Consider the following 21013-nt stretch of genomic DNA (forward strand, 5'->3'; position numbering starts at 1 on the left):
AAGACTGATCATATCTTACCTTCATCGAACAAAAATAATCGAAATCCCCTGCGATTGATATACCAATGCAGTTCCCTATGTACCAGTAAGAGCGGAAAGGGAACGATGATGACGCCCCTTCAAATAATACAGAGGATGTCTTTAAAACTAAACACATCATTGTAGATTGTGGGGTAATAACTTTGATGTTAATTATGAAATAACAAAACAAATCTCGGATAAAAAGGATGGATAAATAAATGTGTTTTTAGTGCATAACTAAACAAAAATTAATTTTGAAGTTACCTAGTTGCAGTAATTACCCCGCAAAATAAATTGCTATTATTCATTATATTATATTAATCTTATCAACACTTAAGACATTGAAAAAAGTTTTTAAATTCTTTAAAATAATAACACGGTAATACGCAATCGTCTAAAATAAAAAGATTGAAGATTCGTAAAATATTTTAGTTAGGTACTAAGTAGTATTTTTTATTAATATTGTGTAGGTACTTATTTATAAACTACCCACGTGAAGTCAATGGTATTTATTTTTTTGTAACAATGTCACATTTTAACTTTACGGGCAACCCACGCGACCGTTGCACTTCGCAATTTGAAAAATTGTTTTGCCGTCACCGGATCAGAAGTTTTCGCCTGCCGTTTTCTATTTAATCTTGCTGTTTTGTTTCAAATTTTTGTGTTCTTCCCGTCTTATTTGTCCGTTGTTGTTAAGTTACATATTGATTAGTCAAAATGGCTGAAAGTCAGCACAAGTCTAGACAGATGTCTTTCAAATCCAATGCCAAAGGCTCGCAGGTAACTAAATTTGTTCAACCATTTTATATTTGAATAAATTATCTTAAATCATAATTATATTCCCTAATAACCTCCGCTTCGTGTAATACAAATACCACTTGGGTATTGTACAAATTAAAATTGATTTCTGAATCAAAACCGATCTTGAAGTAGACAAAGGAAATCTCGTGTTGTTTTTTTAAAATTACCAAAATCACTCCATTCTTTGCGAAAAATGACCTTTTATCACCTTTGAACAGAATTGAAGTAATATGTCATTAGAGATATGTGATTTTTTTTTTTAACAAAGTTCATAGTTCAAACACTCAAATTTAATATGCCTTCGACACTCTAAAAAAACACTTGGACAAAAAAAGTACGCGAAACTGAAAATGTTATGCTGTAATCTGTCTTGTAGTCTACTCGATCATAACGAAATGTCGATTATTCAACTCTTGTTTAATGCCATTACTCCTACATGAGTGCGAATCCTGGCACCTTACCAAAACTCAATAGAGAATATCAGGCATAAGGTGGTTTGATTTCATAACTGACATTGAAGTCCGAGAACGGACGCAGCAGCCTCCTATTACAACCTTTGTCACAATGCTGCGGCCTCCGTGGTTAAGACGCTCGAATCACACACGGAAGGTTCCGGGTTCGATTCCCAGTGAGAACACAAAAATTAAATGTGGTTTTTCTCAAGCCTGGGTGTTCTGTGATGTAATTGACCACCGTAATTGGCCCCCTGGCCTGTTGTGGTGCAAAAAATATTGTGCGGTGGTAGTCCTGGCTTGGACACGCTGCACATGCTTCGGGAGAACCTAAACCAATGTTGTCTCTTTAAACTCGCGGCCTCTCTATGTCCTAGAAGGCCGTTGGATGTTGAATTTTCGACTTTATTTGGTGGAACTAACGGACGCGGGGTCAACGTGGGAGGAGGCGAGAGTGCTGGCTGGCGATAGGGTCTCCTGGGCTGCTTTTACAAATTACCGACAACGATACTTAAAATTTTCATACATTTTTGTACATAAATATCGTCATCCTCATTTTCTAATTTTTTTTTTTTTTTTTGTTATTTTTTTATTATTTTTTTATTATTTTTTTATAATTTTTTTTTTTACAAAATACATAAGTGGTATAACAGATTATTAGAAAAATAGTAAACAAATAAAAACCCACAAAGGCATGGTCTGCCTGGGTATGCAAGAAATGTTTATGAATGTTTGTTTTGATCTTTTTCAGGACTTGCGGAGGAAGCGTGCCGAACAAAGTGTCGCTCTCCGGAAGGCCGTCCGCGATGAACAAATACAGAAAAGAAGGGCCCTCGGCTCTGGGGACGAGCCCTTGTCCCCCGAAGGGCCCGGCTCTCCGACCTCGCCAGTTCAACCCAGCCCGGAGCGCCTGCCCCCCTTGAAAGACATTGTCAATGGTACTTTCTTAATTCACCCTCGCCGGTGATGTGTAGCCAGTACACATTGCATCTAACAACTTAATATCTCCATAAATACAATAAATGATGGGTTGAGATTTTCAGTATTCCTTCGTTATACACTTGTGTAACAGTTAAAATATTTTTTATTCAATAATAAATACTTATTGAGCACAGAAAAAGCATTATATCAGAAATCACAGACAAATCACCAAACAAACAAACAAACAAACAAACAAACCATCACGCCGTTTCTCCGTAGGGGTAGGCAGAGAGGATAGAACGCCATAGCACTCTGTCTTTGCATACATACCTCGCTTCCTCTACATTCATATATCTTCTCATGCACGCACGCCGATAATTCCTACTTTTGACATGTCCTACAAGTATTTGAACGTAGTTATGTAGAAAACAGCCAGTCCACAATTTCTAAAAAAATATATGTAGTTATGTAGAAAACAGCCAGTCCATAGTTTCAAAAAAATTTATGTTGTTTTCGGGTGCAGTAAGGTCAATTCTATGTTCTGCTAAAACAGCCAGACCGCTTTCATACAATTAAACTGTATACTTTAAAAATCATTGAAACTGGTTAAATACATACTTATATTCTTGTTTGTAATGTAAAAAAACTAATGTATTCATTGTTTATCATTTGTCAAAATCTAAAACATTCCAACTGTCGTGAAGATTTGATCATTCACTCGTTTCATAAAGGTGCCATTATCTCAGTTTCACTTTTCTATGGCTGGCTGCTTTCTGCATAACTACGTTCATTCAATGGACATGATCGTGCTATGTCTTTCTCGGTCTTCCTCGTTTTTTGCATCCATCAACATTCGCATCGTAGATCCTCTTAGCCGATCTTTTGCTGTCTATTCGCTTAACATGTCCAAACCAACGCAGCACCTCTTTCTGGATTATGTCGGTAATGCATGTCTCAGCCTTAGACAGTTCACGGATCTCGACATTTGTGCACCTATCATACATCGTTTTACCACACATTCGCCTGAGGGATCGCATTTCGACAACATTTAACCTACTTTCATCATCATTTTTCCAATTACATACTTCGCTCCCATACATTAGATTTGTCTAAATTTTTTTAGACAAGGACTGGATTCAACTCCCTGTTTATATTAACATATTACAACCAAGATGATTTTTTAGCACAGTAACGCCAATATTTAACACGTATAAAGTTGATATGATTGCGATGTTTTCAGCTTTGAACAGTTCAGATCGCAACCGACAACTGCTGGGTGCCAGGGCCGCCAGGAAGACTCTCTCCCGCGAACAGAACCCCCCCATAGATCTGCTCGTCGATGCCGGATGTGTTCCCCGCCTTGTACAGCTTCTGGCCTTCCATGATTGGTGAGTTATCAATTTATTAATTTACTTTCTAAATGTACAATATTACATAATTCACTTACTCAAACGCTGTATTAATTATTATTACTACCATCTGGCCATTTCACCGTAGGGGTAGGCAGAGAGAATGGACCGCCACACACGTCTATCCTGGCATACATTCCTAGCTTCCTCCACATTCATGCATCTTGTCATACATGACCTTCGGTTCTGTCTGCTTTTGACATGACCAGATTTAAGATTTTGGTTTATCTGATCATGCCACGTCTTCCTTGGTCGTCCTCGTCTAACGTTGCCGTTCATTTTTTCCATATATACTTGTTTTACCATTCTCTCGTCGTCCATTCGTTCTACGTGACCAAACCATCTCAGAGACCCTTTCTTAATCTTATCAATTATACTTGTCTCAGATTTACACTCTCGCCTGATTTCATCATTCGCGTTACCTAAATTACTATATTATATTATATAGTAATTTAGGTAACGCGGTATTGCGGCCGTTTTTCTTTCAAGGAAGTTATGTCGATATTTTAGCGGGCGTCTGTTGAATAAACATACACGACAATACAAGCTCATGCGGTGATGTTGAAATATATACTGTTTGATAATAATTCAATAACACTTCTAGCTTAGGCAACTTTCTCCTGTTTCCGAGCGAAATCGCTCTCGCGGGCAGGTTCAGAGAGATCAAGCAATGTTCAGGACTCAGTTAGTTTGCGTAATTCGGCACGTAAGTTTCAAACTAGAATACAACGGTCAAATTGGAATTACGCGCTAATTTCAGACAGAATTGGGCGGGAGAACCACCGTCTGATACATTGCAGTCACTGCAAGGACTGGATTCAACTCCCTGAGCTGTTAATATTAACATATTACAACAGAGATAATTTCAGAAAAGGTAATATAGAAGTGTCGCCCTCGTGGTGTAATGGCCAGCACGTTAACCTGCCATGCAAGAGGTCTCGGGTTCGATTCCCGACGTGGTAGATATGAAATATTTAGTTAAAAAGGGTTGCGATTGGTGTACCAATGCAGTGCCCTATGCACCATTAGGTGCGGAAAGGGAATGATGATGATGATGATATAGAAGTCTATGCATCTACAGGGCTTATGACCTGTCATTTGCTGGTTTAAATGGCCACTTTACACACTAACATTCACCATTCTGACCATACTTGGATATCTATATCCCTTCAATGCTTTCATCTGTTGATGTTTGTGAATCTAAAGAGCTGTAAATAAATCCACCTGGTCCATGAAGAAGTATAGAAATTGAAAAAATAAATATTTTCAGGCATTGCCTAGTATGTAGGTGAAATAATTCAATTACACGAATCTCACCCGCGTAATTACAGATTTCAGCTCTTTGACTTCACAAGCATCAACAGATGAAAGACTAGAAGGGATATAGATGTTCAAATATGGGCAGAACGGTGAATGTTACACTGTGTGTAAGGTGGCCGCTTAAACCAGCCAATGGCAGGTCCTGTAGATTCCTAGACTCAAGCCCTGTAGATTCCTAGACTACTATATTACCTTCTCTGAAATGTTCTTCATCTCTGTTGTAATATGTTGATGATTTTAATGTTATTAAAAGTTCACATTAGTTCTGAAGATGTTATTTTATTTTATTTTATTTGGGAAGCCAACAGTTCTACATACATATTTATAGTAAACAAACAGATATAGTGGATAAAGAAAAGAAGAGTTTTAGCTGATTTGTCATTCTTATTTAAAATAATGAAATCAATAATTGGCAGCCCGGCTTTACTTGAACTAATTTAAATTCGAATACCTGGTAGGTGCACTAGAAGTAGAGAATTATTTTATTGTAACAATTCTCGTACCAACTTCGAAATGCATTCACCTATATCCAGAATACATAGGCATGGAAATAAGTTATAAATAATAAATATTTTATATTTTCAATACTAACTCTGTTAATACATTTAAATGTAATCTCGCTCGTTATTTTTTAGAAAAGGAATGAATTTATTCACATACATATATATTATTAAATTGAAATTTGTTTTCTTGGATACATATTTTTGTTCATTTCTTTATATATAAATTATACTTTTGTGGATTTATTGACGAATTCCAACTGATAAAATAAAGGTGTTATTAAGATTATTTAAGCTTTCATATTGATCCAAAAAGCATATTTTTTATAAAGTATTTTTGTCGCATTTTTTTTTCCTTTTTCATTATTACTTAGCTAAATACTAGCCACTTTATGTTTATGTTAAATTTTTCTCAATTTTACTTTGTTATATTTATATTTAGAGCATAAGATTTTCTCACTTTAATTGTTATCTTTTATTTGTCATCTTGGATATTTTATGTTTCTTGTTTACTTTTTTGTATGTTTTTAAAAAAATATTTTACTTTAACAAATTTGTTTAGCTTTAATTATTCAGTTGAATTATATAGTTTTATTTCATAATAATGAATTATTCACTGCTGTGATTATTTCTGTAAATTTTTTTATTGTAAAAAGTTCATTGAAACGTCAATATAAAAATAAATAAATAAACTCAGAACTTATAACAGATTTCCACAAAGTTAGCAAAGGAAATATATTACATAAAAAAAAGTAATTTAAGTTTATACATATAAAAATGTATAGCACCTGCTTTTTCCCTATACATTTTTTCGCATATTGTTATCCGTTTCTTACGAGATAGTTACGTATAAACGACTCCTCTAACATATGGTACAGGTTTGCATATTCGGCCCCATTCCAATGCGATGCCCTCCAGCCACCCGCGCTTACCTCAGGCCCCGCGAGACCCCTAAATTTCTCATCCCCCCCTCGATTTTGGCCTTTATAAGGCGGATTTCCGGCCCCAGACGTCAGAGTATTCCGGGTCGTCCTCTAACCTTTTTGCTTACCTAACTTCTTGGTACTTTTTGGTAAGGACACCCACTCAGGGCTCTCCTAGCGAACCAGCTTGCTTTCCTTCTCTGGAACTTTTTGGTACTAGACTACGCCCTGACTCTCATCCCGTACAGTCATATTATACTGTCAACCCTTGCTCACCCAGTTGCTTGCCTTGTTTGGCACCTCCGGGTTCTTTGGTCAGACATATAATTAGATTAATCGAGATCCTAGTAATTGATCCCGAGTACCTACTCAGTGAAGTACGAATGCTGGCTGTTCGGCCCTTTCGCTAACTTCTGAATATGGTGCGAGACATCATATTACTAGGAAGAGATAGTTCGGTTGTCCGAGGCACACACGTGTTTTGGCCACCCGGAACCTGAGATCACCCCCCGTTGTGAATAACAATTCCGCTGCCTCTCAATCTGTAAAATCATTGCTCGTCAACCCGTGTAACCAACGATATTGTATTAAGTTAATTTCCTGGTGCTTGTACTGTATGTAAATTATAAACTGAATCAATAAATATCTTTGAAATATAACCAGACGTGTTATAAATGTTATTTTCATGTACTGTTATGAACTAACCTAATAAATCATAAATAAATAAATAAAAAATAAGGTGTGTTGGCTTTCAAGAGGGAACACTTGAAAACGAAAAGAAATTAGGCCCTTAAAAGAAATCTTAATTGTTGTATTGCCGATCTTTGGCTCTTGTGACTAATGAGTTTGCCATGTCGGGGGGAGCTGACATGACACAAAAGGAGAAGAAGATTCCTAAATTGTTTAGCAAGTTACATATTTGGTAATATGATTGATTATTAAATTAGGTATTGAAAATAATATTGATTGATTAACATATTACAACAGAGATGAAGAACATTTAAGAGAAGGTAATATAGAAGTCTAGGCATCTACAGGGCTTATGACCTGTCAATGGCTGGTTTAAGTGGCCACTTTACACACTGTGTAACATTCACCATTCTGCCTATATTTGATTATCTATATTCCTTCAATTCTTTCATCTGTTGATGTTTGTGAAGTTAAAGAGCTGAAACCTTTATTTATGCGGGTGAGATTCATCTAATTGAATTATTTCACCTACATACTAGGCAACGCCTGAAAATGTTATTTTTTCAATTTGTATACTTCTTCATGGACCAGGTAATTTATCAACATCAACAGATGAAAGAATTGAAGGAATATAGATGTTCAAATATAGGCAGAATGGTGAATGTTACAGTGTGTAAAGTGGCCACTTAAACCAACCATTGACAGGTCATAAGCCCTGTAGATGCCTAGACTTCTATATTACCTTCTCTTAAATGTTCTTTATCTCTGTTGTAATATGTTAATATAAATAGCTCCCCAGGGAGTTGAATCCAGTCCTTGTCTACGAAAATTTGGACAAACTCAAAATATTGTTGATATTGATTGATGTTTGGTTGCAAAGGAAGCAACTGTTCTATTAGTTCTATGGACGGCGCGATGGTGTACATGCAATAAATTGTATTATTTCTGTATTTCAGTCCTGATTTGCAGTTTGAATCTGCATGGGCCCTAACAAATATTGCTTCAGGAACTACGGAACAAACAAACGTTGTTATTGAGGTAATTATCAAACACCTATTATTAATACAGGTAAACGCCGTTTTACGCCTGGGTTTCGTTCAGAGACACCGGCGTATAATGAACACAAATATAATGGAAGATTTAAGGTTAGGTTCCGTGTCAACATTCTAAGAACAATCTAACATGTTTATTTAATACAAATCCTATATTTATTTATTTATTAATGAAATCATACAGTCTTTATATAAAACAAGGTACAAAAGAACAATTAAAAAAAGTAAGACCAATTACAGATTTCACACTAATTTATTATGAATGCAGGAGGAGAGGGGAAAAATAATTTAATTCTAAAAAAGTAAAAATATAAAAAGTTCATAAAAAGGAGAAGACATTGTAAAGCTACTCTACTTTCCTCTCTCTCTCTCTGCTTCCAGGAACATTTCAATTTAATTGTAAAAAATCACAACCAACAATAAATTATTCGATGCAGGTAGTAGATGTAGGTAAGTATAAATTAAGAGTTGAAATCAAATATATATATTCTAAATAAAATATAAATGTATTTAATAAATACAGTTTAAATTCGTTTACAAAATAAATAATAACCTCTTGAAATAGATAATTTTTATAATAAATACTAACTCACCAGCTTGTCAGTACTAAATTAAATTCTCACCCTTTTTAGAAAAGCATCCGATTTCATTTGCTTTGATTGTTGCTTCCTTTCTTGCAGAATCATAGCATAAACTACAAATATTTGAATATTCTTTTAATTTGAATAATAATTTTAAAAAATATATAAACATACCTTTTTATTTTTCTTAAAAACAAAACGAAAATCAACTCAGAAACAATTTCACACACACAAGGCTGCTCACGTACACGGTAATAGAATAAAATAATGTGTAAAGGTGTGTCTGGTATTTGAATTGCGGCGCCTACTGTCATCTGGTGTCGGACGAACCGGGGAATTGTAAATTGGCGTAAATCAAACCGCCGCAAAACGACGTTTACCTGTATTTAAAGCATCAACTTTGTGGTCAAGCATTTTTAAAAATATTACTCATATAATTGTATGTGAGAATATAGCAAATTTTCTGTCTACCGTTTTCCTCAGGACACTAATGAGGAAGTAAAGTGTTTTTTTTTTATTTAAATTTATTTATTAATGGACTATTTAACTAACCAAAAAAATTTATTTCAATTTTTATGTATCGTATTATCAGCGCTACAGCGCTTAAAGTTTTGTACTTCTGAAATAACTCCCCGTGTGACATCAGAGGTTCCTTTCCGATTATTCTCGATCAGTTCTACCCATAGGTTCATCCACGGCAAGCAAACCGGAAGTCTTCCATAAATCTCATATCATAGGTTGATTCATATGAAACAGTGATGTCATTCAAAGTACTTAGTTCGTTTTTATTAAAAAAAAAATTATTAATTTTTTGGTACATTTTCATGAAACTTTGCTGTACAATTTAATGCTCTAATTTTTACGCCACGCAAGAAAATATTTATTGTATCCAATTTCCTGAAGGACCAAAGTTCCTCATTGCACTAACACGCAAATCTCTTTATACACCTTCACCATAGTAATTATGACAATAGTAAAAATGTGTAATTTGATGTTTAAAGGAAGCATGGGAACTACTACCCGGTTGGAGGTTGACAGAAGTTTACAGTGTTGTATTTATAAGTTACTAATTAAGAATACTTGGTACACTTCCACTTGTTTATTTGACCAATTAACGCTTTCTCATTTGCAACCAATTAGGGCACTGGTCTGACCAGTCTGAAAGATGCCCATTAAAGGGTCCGAAGCAGGTGCTGTGGGCGCTGAAAAGCATTTTACAGAAGGGAATATGGATGTCAGGGCAGTGACATTCCCCATGTCTATGTTTAATTTCACAAAAATCAACAGCTGGAAAAAAACTAAATCCATGATGCGCGACAGACATTCCGCCTCTGGAAGTCGACTGACAAGTCACAACTCGTACAAACTTGACACCGACTACCTCGATGAATCGGGCTATTTCTTCATATGGATGTGGCGTCCCATATTCCAGTCGGACATCGCTCAGTGTAGTGACTCTGTGTCCGCAGGCCGAGGCGATCCCGCCGCTCGTGGCGCTCATTCCATCGAGCAGCGCGGTCGTGCGCGAGCAGGCGCTGTGGGCGCTGGGCAACGTGGCGGGCGAGGGCGCGGCGGCGCGCGACCGCGTTCTGGCGGCCGGCGCGCTGCGCCCGCTGCTCGCGGCGCTGGAGACCGCCGCGGCGAGCCTGCGCCGCACGGCCGTGTGGGCCCTGTCCAACCTGTGCCGGAACAAGAGCCCGCTGGTTGAGTTCGCGGCGGTGAGCGACGCGCTGCCGCGGCTCGCGGCGCTTCTGCACTGCGAGGACAGGGATGTGCTGGGTAAGAAACCACGATCTATTCTTATCTTATCCCTAATTAAACTCAAACAACCGTATTATACAACAATGTTTGATTATGTCCAAATGCTTGCAGACTGGCTGGATTTCCTCCCTAGGGAGTTGTTCATATTTAAATGTATTTCAACCGAGAGGGAAAACAATTTTGAGAAGGGAATATGGAAGTCTAGGCATTTACAGGGCTTATGACCTGTCATTGGCTGGTTTAAGTGGCCACTTTACACACCGTGTAACATTCACCATTCTGCCCATGTTTGAACATCCACATTTCCTCAACTCTTCCATCTGTTGACTTTTGTGAAGTAAAAGAGCTGAAACCTTTATCACCACCTTTTACCAGGCGTTGCCTAGTAGGTGATTTGGTTCAGCCGGATGAATCTCACCCACTCAAGCAACATAAAATATTTTCATAATCTAATCAGGGCGAGTTACAACATACGTCGCATTCAAAGGGTTGAGAAAGACAATCTTTTTCCTTTCCCGAACAATTTACACTTTGTCCATTGCAGCATTTAAAATTTCTACCGATGATATGTTTACACTATTCAATTTAGCCATTTGTATAATGCTGTATCATTTTGTACGCAGCGGACACTTGCTGGGCGCTGTCATACCTCACCGACGGTCCCAACGAGCGCATCGAGGCTGTGCAGATGTCGGGGGTGCTAAGGGGGCTGGTCCCCCTCCTGGGGCACCCCGCCCCCTCCGTGCAGACCCCCGCACTGCGGGCTCTGGGCAACATGGTCACCGGCTCTGATCAGCAGGTAAATTGACCCTCAGAACTCCTTTGGCAGGAGCCCCGAAAGAAAATAGTAAAAACACATGCAAAGAACATGTCAAATTCTATTTCTACTTGCTGTTTAGTGACAAATTTTCGGCCTTCCTCAACATATATATTTTTAACGCAAATACGCAAACGTTCCAGCAATAGAGCAAAATGGCATCCTATGTTACTCGGAGGTGCGAATACATTGAGACTGTGTAGTCCTCTGTAAAAACAGTATATTAAATCTCACTCCTCATCAGACTGACCGAGTCCTGGAGTCGGGCGCCCTGCCCATGATCCGCAAGCTGCTGCAGTCTTCGCGGGGCGCCATCGTGAAGGAGGCGGCGTGGGCGGCTTGCAACATCCTGGCAGGAACCTGCTCCCAGATCCAGGCTTTTGTGGAGGCCGACTTGCTTCCGCAGCTAGTCAAGGTCCTGTCACACTCCGAACCCAGGTATGGCTGATCAATAATGTAATCTGTATTATTTACTAATTTTTGCATTGCATAAAATATAAACCTTGATAATAATGTGTCCTCACCGATCAAAAAAATCAGATAGTGATAACGTGTTTTGATTGCAGATGCCAGCGTGAGGCCGCATGGGCCATAACCAATATGACCCTGGAGGCCAGCACCCCACAGCTGGGGGCCCTGTTGGGAGCTGGGGCCCTGAAGCCCTACCTGACTCTGCTCGACAGTCCCGACACCAGGACAACTCTGGTCGTGCTCGACGGCCTTTCCAACTTGCTAAAGGTAGCCGATCGATTTCACATTCCATATTTTGTAAGATAAAAGACAAAATTGCATTTTCATTCAGTCATCATTGCTCTATCCACACCCAGTGGTGCATAGGGCACTACACTTGAGTCGATCTCGCTAGATCTTTCGACGCTAGTACTCAATACAGCAACCGATTTCCTTCAAGTACCCAACAAACATACCAGTCTTGATTTCTTTGATAACAAGTTATCTTCTTTCAAATGATCACTGAATCAAATTCAATTATAAACACCTCTCTCCCGCTTCCACTCCCACCAAGTCTACGATATACCATTGTGTCTTTCTACTTTCCTTTATAATAATTTTCTCCGTTTAAATATGTCCTTAAAAATGGCCATTGGGCGTATCTATAAATAAATAAATAGTATCGTAAACGTAAACCGATCCCAACGCCCAGCGGCACCAATATTCAGTTAGTCTCCCATTTGGATTTTATTACTTAGGTTCTTATTTCAAAAATTATGTTTTTAAACAATTTGAAGAGTTTTTGCTTAACTGTTGACAGTATTTTTTTTCTGTATGTCTTAGAAGAAGCTCGTTATAAAAGTGAATATATGTATGGAGAAAACCATAAACTAAAACGTCAACTAATGTTTCCTCATTATATCCGAGATCTCGCTATTTCAGTGATCGTTATAACCTATGGTATAATAGGATGGGGAGGAGTCTTGGACGCGCATAGTCGCTCAATAGAAATTGCACAAAAAAATATAATTAAGATAATTTACAAAAAACATAGACTATTTCCTAGTAATGAATTATACGTAGAGAGTGGACTCCTTAGTTTTAGAAAATTATATTTATTTCAGTGCCTAAAACATGTTTACTTAAATAGGGAATTGTTTAGTAATTAACAAATTACAACAGGGATGGAGAGTACCTTAAAGAAGGGAATATGGAAGTCTAGGCATTTACAGGGCTTATGACCTGTCATTGGCTGGTTTAAGTGGCCACTTTACACACTGTGTAACATTCACCATTTTGCCTATGCTTGAACATCCATATTTCTTCAATTTGTTGATTTTATTAAGGTTTTAGAGCTGAAACCTTTATTGTTGTGAAGAGATTCATTTGACTGAATTATTTCACATACTAGGCAACGCCTGAAAACAATTTTCCAATTTTTAAACTTCTTCTTGGACCAGCTATAATTTTAATTGTATTAGCAATAGATCCGATAGCGTACTGTCAGTTCCAGGATGCAGAACTAAGTTCGTACAGAGACACTCCTCACATGCTGGTCCAAGATCCTTCAATCTTCTAACTAAGGAACTAAAAAACATTCAATCACTGGTACAGTTTAAAGTAGGTTTGAGGTCTTGGATTAGCATGGAAGGAACAGGTAGACACCTTTAAAAAAAATAAAAAAAATAATATGCATACTGCAAACAAATTATGTTTTCGTAATATCAGCATCTGTCCATTTTGTTTTATTTTCTTTTCATGGTCATGTCATACCATATTTATATGCTATAAACTTTTTAATAATTAAAAAAGGAATGTCCCACGTTCAGACGCTGGAGTCTTTGTGGGCATATTTTCCAATTTATGGTATGGCTTAATTTTAAAATGTATTTTTCTAAAGTGTATTTTTGTGATTATATTTCTATGTAAATATATGTATGGAAAAATAAACAAATAAAAAAAAAAAATAACAAAACCAATTTCGACTGTATTGATAAAACAACACCTTCAGTCGCTCTCAAAGTCGGTTTTCTGCTACTTTTTTAAGGTGAAATTGGTTTCGAATGGGCTGTATCTAAAATCTTCATTTATGTAAAAAAGTATCCACTCATGTCTTTAATAAATTATTTCTTTAAACATATTTTTACTTAGCAGTGCACTGAATTTATGCACACACTTAGAAAACCGCCTCGGGAGTAAATGATGATAGACTTGTTAAAAAAGTTTTTTTTTTTTTTAAATTCTTTCAGAGGGCAGAGATGCTCGGCGAGTTGGAAAACCTCTGTATGACCATCGAGGAAGATGGAAACCTGGACAAGTTGGAAGGCCTTCAGCACCATCAGAACGAAGAGGTAATATAATTATTATATTTTATTCTCTTAGGCGAACGTGTGGTAAAACCATGTATGATAGTGCGCTAATAATGTCAAGGTCTGTGCAGTATGCAAGGCTGAGACAAACAAAGTATGTGAAATGTTAACAAAGGCCTATGGTGAGTAGACGTGGGTAAGACCCTGTCACCGAGAGGATATGTGTCACTTGATCTGCATCACCAAAGTGACCGAATCTTTTAAGTAGTTCAATTGAACGAATGTGTCTTTTGCTTATTCGGCTCATTTCGGTCATCATATCTCCGCATCTTTCGCATCATCGTATCATTAGTGTCTCCATATCTTTCGTGTCTTTCATATTTCTAGTTCGTTTCGTTCGCTTGAGCCAAATGCGTACGAGCGTTAAATATAACAAATAACTCTAAACCTTTGGCTGGTTTGTCAGCATGATTTTCTTTATAGATTTGATAATATTGTTCTTTAGATATTATAATATCACAAACCTGTAGAAAACAGATAAATTATTTTATTTTTAAAAAAAATGTTATATTATATATTATAGAAAGTTATGTTTCATGCTAGGTTTATTTATTTTTTATTTACTTTTACAATTCATTTTTCAAATCCCTCAGAGGGTTTTCATTTAAAAAAAATTAGGTTTTTATATTTATAACTAAGCAGTTATAATATTTATATTATAAAATAAACTAAGGCAAATGAAAAAAAATATACACAAATAAAAAAAATTAATCAGCATCTAGCACAAAATGGATTTACATTGTTTCATTTGTAATTATTTTTTAATGTTCTATCGTCCGATTGGACTGTTATTCTGAAATTGATATATTTAAATCACTATTTATTTTAAGTTACTTTATATTTTTTTAATGTAAATTATTATGGTTGAACATGTACACAGTCTAAAAAGCCATTATTAGGTTAGTGAATATGAATGTTTTTGTAATGAATTAATTAAATTGTTTCTGTAATTATTTATACTGAAATAAAACATATATAATCTAATAAACTCGAGTGAATAAACTAACCCCTTGTTCACATTAGAGGGCATTAATGAAATACGAATACCTAATGTTTTCATCTCAACGTAAATAATAATTCACAAAATAGCACTTTTATCGCGACATTTCATAATTAGTGTCAATACAAAGATATGAAAGATCCAAATGACACAAAGAGCCATTTAGTTCGCCAACTAACTGACCGAGATGAAAGAAACATGTCTCTAGTTCAATGTTTCTGACCTTGTCAGTATGACAGGGTCGTTCGCGAACTACACACCTCTAATGGTGAGTCTGCTATGAGTTAAACCCAGAGAGAATAAAATACAAGCTGTGCTGGACAGTATTCAAATCCCTTCATGAAATGGCTCCAAAATACCTCCAAAAGACCTTTGTATTAGGGAAAATACGTGTCAAAGAAAATCTACTCTTAGGTCAGCATTTGATTCAGGAAGAGGAAAACTTGTCGAAATCCGGCGCTCCCCAAACACTAGATTTGGAGATCGTGCTTTTGCCGCCGCCGGCCCTTCTGCCTGGAACCAATTGCCTTCAAACTTACGAATCATCGACAGTCCCAGTCAGTTCAGATCCCGACTAAAATTCCACTTCTTTAGACTATTTATTTATTTATTGACACTTTATATACATATACAATAAATATACATATAAGGGCGGGCATATTGCCTTAAGGCAATTTCTTCCTACCTACCCAAAAACTATCATACCCTCAATTTTAAATCTGGAAATATAATGTATCACTTAAGTTTAGTTAGAATGTAAGTTTAGATATACAATTGTAAAGCGCCCTTGAGGTGATTTTTTACAAAAATGGCGCTGTATAAATCAGCCAAATATTATTATTATTATTAATCATTATTTATTCCAGATTTACGGCAAGACGCTTCATATCCTCGACACTTACTTCTCTGAGGACGAGGGCAAGGACAAAGCGGTGGCTCCTCAGGAGTCCAACGGAGAGTTCCAGTTCGGAACAGGCTCAGGACACATCGGCGGCTTCTAATACCGCCGCATACTCCTACACTAACATACTTCAATCTGTGATGCCACCAATCCTAAGGGATTTTATCTCAAAAGGCCGAGATCTACGAATCTAAAACAATTTTTTTTATTGTGTAATATCAAAGCTATCGTCGTTCCCTTATACGCATCTCTAGCTCAATCACACTGAGCGCTACTGTCGCTAATAATCGTCACGATAAAAGTACCGCAATAGGGAAATGTCACCACCACGAATACCGATGAATGGATTCAGAATAATTTTCTTATTAAGGAGAAATGTTTTCATATATAACTTTAAAAAAGAAATTATAAAAAAATATGCCACTACAAAAACGTGTCATTTTTATCGTTTTAGCTGGAATCCAAAATTACAAATTTAAAAAATATTTTTTATGCTCAGTAGCAAAAAAAATTTTCTTTTATTCAACAGTATTTCATTGACACTTCATACAGTAAAACCTCGTTTTTACGTTCCTCAATTTTACGTTTTCGCGTTTTTTACGTTGAAATGTTTAGGCCACATTTTTTTTCCATACATTCTCATTCAAATATCCCCCCAATCAAAATTTTTTATGTTTTTCATAACCCCGGTTTTACGTTGAAAAATTTTCGAAACTCATTTGATCTGTTAAAAGACACCGCGCCGCCGCGTTTGCCCAAAATGGTGAATAAAATCAAGGTAAATAAAAAATGTGCAAATTGTTGTCTCAAACTAAATTCAAAGTAGGTTCAGTGTAATTGAACGTTTTGTATATGTGTCTAATTTTGACATTTTACTAAATTGTGACATGCGGTTGACACATGAAGAATAAAGTCTTCACATCAATTAATTACGATGCAGAAAGTTAAAAAATTTGGTAATAGAAGTATTATTTGAAGTTGGAAAGAAGATTGTTTAAACAGTTATCATAAAAGTGTTAAACAGTTTTGCCGCGATGTAAATGACAGTTGAAATTCTGTGGTGCCACATTAAAAAAAGTGACACCATATAAATAAAATTTCCCAATATTTAGGGAAAAAATCTTTGTATGCATTTTATGCAAATTAAAATTTTTATTTTCGTGTTTTTAAGGTTAAGAACCTACGTAAAACTATTTTTAACAAGTTTTTTCAAATTCAGTAAAAAAATCTCATTGATATGTAAATATGAATAATCCCCAATTATGACAGTTTTTACAATTTTTAAAAAACACTTTTTTTGTTGCTCCTTTGAAAACAGGGGTTTTACTGTACTTAAAAAATGTTTTTAAAAAAACCTTATATTTCCCTATTGTTTATCCTTTTAGCCATTCCAATGAAACATCTACTTAAATTTATTGATCGGCGATTATTTTAATCTATGGCAAACGCTTTCTAATGCGCTAGTGTGAGTTTATTATCGTGATCAGGTTCCACTGTGATCCATCAAGTTGTTAAAGGCCTTTTAATCGACGTCGATGAACATCTGCGATTGAGCTACTGGTGTTACATAGGACGCTGCATTTATACATCGAATGTGGCAATTAAAAAACTTTTTAAACAAATGTTTCACGTTGACTTTGCCGGGAACCAAACCCAGGGTCAGAGGCATGGCAGGTGATTGTGTCAACCACTAAGCTGAGAGGCGGACGTATCCTCGCTCGATTTTTTCTCTCATAAATTTATATGAGTAGCTATCGGGCGCAAAACACTCATTCAGGATTCTGGTTCTATTTCACACACAGAACTGTATTACTCATCCGTCTGGACACAGAAACGCTGTTTTCGTGTAGCGTTTCAGTTTCATTTGGTGCGAATAGGGGAGTTGTGACTATGAAATTTTTAAAGATCATGTGATTCTGAATTTTTTTTACAAATAATAATTTTTCTTTTTTAATAAGAATTTCCAAGTGCCTTCATGTATAGATTATGTTTTACTATCAAAATGTGATATGATAATACTTTTAATCAATAAAGTTAAAATTTGTACAAATTCTGTATGTTACTGTATATATCATCCCTACCTCACTAAAAACATAGAGCTATTGGAGAAAGTCCAAAGATGTGCCATGAAAATCTCCAAACTACTCAAAAGGATGGCCTACCACGGTCGATTGAAAGCATTAGTTCTTACATCATTGGAAGAACTCAATTGAAACCTATAAGATGTTTAAAATATATATTTAAGAACCAAAATTTAATTTTAAAAAACACACTATCCTGGATTCAAACTAAAGATATTGAACTCTTTTTCCTGTAATATATTTTGTTGCCCTTTAATAATAAGGAATATTTTTGTTTTTTTATATTTTTTAATTACTATAAAAAAAAGAAATACCTAAGAATTTTTCACAGAATATTTTCTTTTCTCTTTATGTTACACAAAAATATTAAACAATATTACAATAAAAATATGTCAATTAAAGCTTAACTGGCAGTGCACAACGGAGTGTTAGTCCCAAAACTTATGTATGGTAGTGAAACATGGAACTGGCAGGGGAAGGATGAAAGCCGAGTGAACGCGGTGGAAATGCGATCTCTTAGACGAATGAGTGGGAAATCAATGTCTGAAAGGTTTACGAATGATGAAATCAGGCGAGAGTTTAAATGTGAGTCAAGTATAATTGATGAGATTAAGAAAGGGTCTCTGAGATGGTTTGGTCATGTAGAAGGAATGGACAACAGAAGAATTGTAAAACAAGTATACGGCGAAAATTAACGGTAACGTGAGACGAGGACGACCAAGGAAGACGTGGCATGATCAGATAAACCAAAATCTTAAGTCTGATTATGTCAAAAGCAGACAGAACCGAAGGGCATGAGTGACAAGATGTATGAATGTGGAAGAAGCTATGAATGTATGCCAGGATAGACGTGTGTGGTGGTCCATTCTCTCTGCCTACTCCTCGGGTGGAAATGGCGTGACGTTAGAAGTAGTACCAAAACCGTCCAATTTTGCCCGCTTTTTTGCATTTATGTTGATTTTCTCCAAAAAATGTATGTTGTGCTTTACTTTTTAATTACTAAGAATGACCTTGGTTATCATTGAATTGGGTTACAATTGTAAATTCAGTCATATTTAAATGCGATTTCAAGCAATTAAAAATTTTGAAGGCGGGCAAAATTACCTGCATGTTCCTCCATGTTTGCCCGCAACCATTATTTGTTGAACTGTAGCTCATATGACGTTCTTGTTTAAGAACTACTTTTTGAATTATTAATTCAAAGGCAAAATTGTCGTTTGAGCATATTTTCAATGGCTAACTAATTAAATATTCGTCTAAAAACAATTGGCCAAATTTACCCGCCAAACTTTATTTGTTTTCATACAAGCAATTTATAGGCCTCAGGGTTGTCAAAATCTGGTTGATAACTTAAGAAAAATTAATAAATCTTGTTTATTTTAAGAAATGTTTTATTTAAGTCTCATGCCAATAATCTTAGTCTTAATTACCTAAATGACGTTTTTTAATATCAGGTAGGTACACACATTTTTCGAAATGGCAAATACTTATACCTTTATTGTGATAAATAATAACTGTTTCAGGAATATAGTTAACGAACAACTAAGAAGGTTAAAACTAGACAACATCAATTTTAAAAATCATTATAAATTATTTCGGAATCTAAGTCCATAGATACGAAAGCGAAAAAAAATCGTTTGAGGCTGGATAATAATTGAGGCTGGTTAACTCCAGATATAATGAAAATGATCTAATATGGAAACAAATTGTATACCATACAAAAAATGAGAAATGCTTCAGAATCTATTAAAAAGCAATATAAGGAATATAAAAACACATCAAATGAATTAAGAAAGGCAAAGAAGAATTAAATTAAATTATCTACAATAATGATAATATTTTTGAAAAACTAAAATTCCTAATGTGTGCAAAACCTTCATAATAGTTTTAATTTAATTTAAACTAATTATTAAAATAAGAAAGTGACAACCCCAACACATTTTTTCGTTTGGGCAAAATTGACAACCCAGAGGCTCATCTTATGCCTTTAATTTGCCCATCGTCATAATTCTTGATTTAAGCTACCGACAGCACATAATATAAACAGGAAATGATCTAAAAACCTTTGTCTATATTATGCAACAAGAAAAACTTACCTTTGTGTTTGCTATCGAGCAGTATATTAAAAAACACAGAGTCGTAATTGGCCCGCAACAAATTACACGCGCACTTTGACAGGTTCTGACAAGCCACTGAGTAAAGCTAGTGACTAAAGCTTCTGAGGGAAGTTAGTGACATAAATCTACTTTCGTCCTTAATGTACCAAATTTACCGAAATCAAATGTAAAAATATTTTTTTAAAGGTTGATCATAGATTAAACTTTTTGGGCAAAATATCCATCCAGGGCAAAATTGGACGGTTTCGCGGTAGTAGTTGTTAAGTAAATAACAGCATTTAACAATGTTTTTCCTCCTTATGGTAGGTACCTACCTAACAAAAAGATAAAAGAAATAGAAAATTAGAAGATTTGGATTTGGAATAAAACAATTTGACACTTTACGTAAAGTTCTTGGATTCGTCGCGCGTCGTGGTATATGTACATTGTTACATTTCATAGTGCATTTCATCATCCAGTGGTTAAGATTGAAGAACATTCACATCATATCAAAGGTAGGTATCCATTCCATGTTCCTATCATTTCTATATAACTACTTTAAAAATATCTGTATCCATTCCATGTTCCTATCATTTCTATATACCTACTTTAAAAATATCTGTACACATTATTCTTTTCTTCCCCATGATGGCTTATATTATTGGTAATCCAAATTTACACATTTTTAATGAAATAAATGAATTTAACGGTTTTGACATTTGTAGTCTTAATTTTAAAATAATGCACAAAAATATTAGGAGCATTGATCATAACTTTGATGAATTCCTAACGTTTTGTGATGGTCTTAATTTTGAATTTGATGTTATTATTTCGCTTTATGATGTTTAAGCTAGGGTTTCCTAGGAGA

At 35.6% G+C, this 21013-nt stretch overlaps 1 protein-coding gene across 1 annotated transcript; it reads left to right on the plus strand.

Moving 5' to 3' along the window:
• Nucleotides 1–606: 606 nt before the first annotated feature.
• On the plus strand, nucleotides 607–18018 carry LOC148279887 (importin subunit alpha-like). Its single transcript, XM_088229248.1, has 10 exons — nucleotides 607–801; nucleotides 2026–2212; nucleotides 3436–3583; nucleotides 7994–8075; nucleotides 10140–10449; nucleotides 11055–11230; nucleotides 11493–11686; nucleotides 11815–11986; nucleotides 13948–14049; nucleotides 15934–18018. Exons 1-10 carry the CDS (start codon nucleotides 739–741, stop codon nucleotides 16066–16068), a joined length of 1569 nt encoding a protein of 522 aa, XP_088085374.1. The 5' UTR covers nucleotides 607–738; the 3' UTR covers nucleotides 16069–18018.
• The last annotated feature ends 2995 nt before the right edge of the window (nucleotides 18019–21013 follow it).

The sequence above is a fragment of the Micrasema longulum genome, unplaced genomic scaffold (genome assembly GCF_059751315.1).
Source record: "Micrasema longulum isolate JH-2025_06_02 unplaced genomic scaffold, ASM5975131v1 h1tg000654l, whole genome shotgun sequence".
Taxonomy (NCBI): Eukaryota; Metazoa; Arthropoda; class Insecta; order Trichoptera; family Brachycentridae; genus Micrasema; species Micrasema longulum.

Excerpts from the sequence above, each read along its gene's own strand:
- LOC148279887 (XM_088229248.1), top strand. The coding sequence starts at position 739 with ATGGCTGAAAGTCAGCACAAGTCTAGACAGATGTCTTTCAAATCCAAT. Across the intron at positions 2,213-3,435 it reads CTTGAAAGACATTGTCAATG|CTTTGAACAGTTCAGATCGC; the intron begins GTACTTTCTTAA and ends CGATGTTTTCAG. Across the intron at positions 14,050-15,933 it reads AGCACCATCAGAACGAAGAG|ATTTACGGCAAGACGCTTCA; the intron begins GTAATATAATTA and ends TATTTATTCCAG.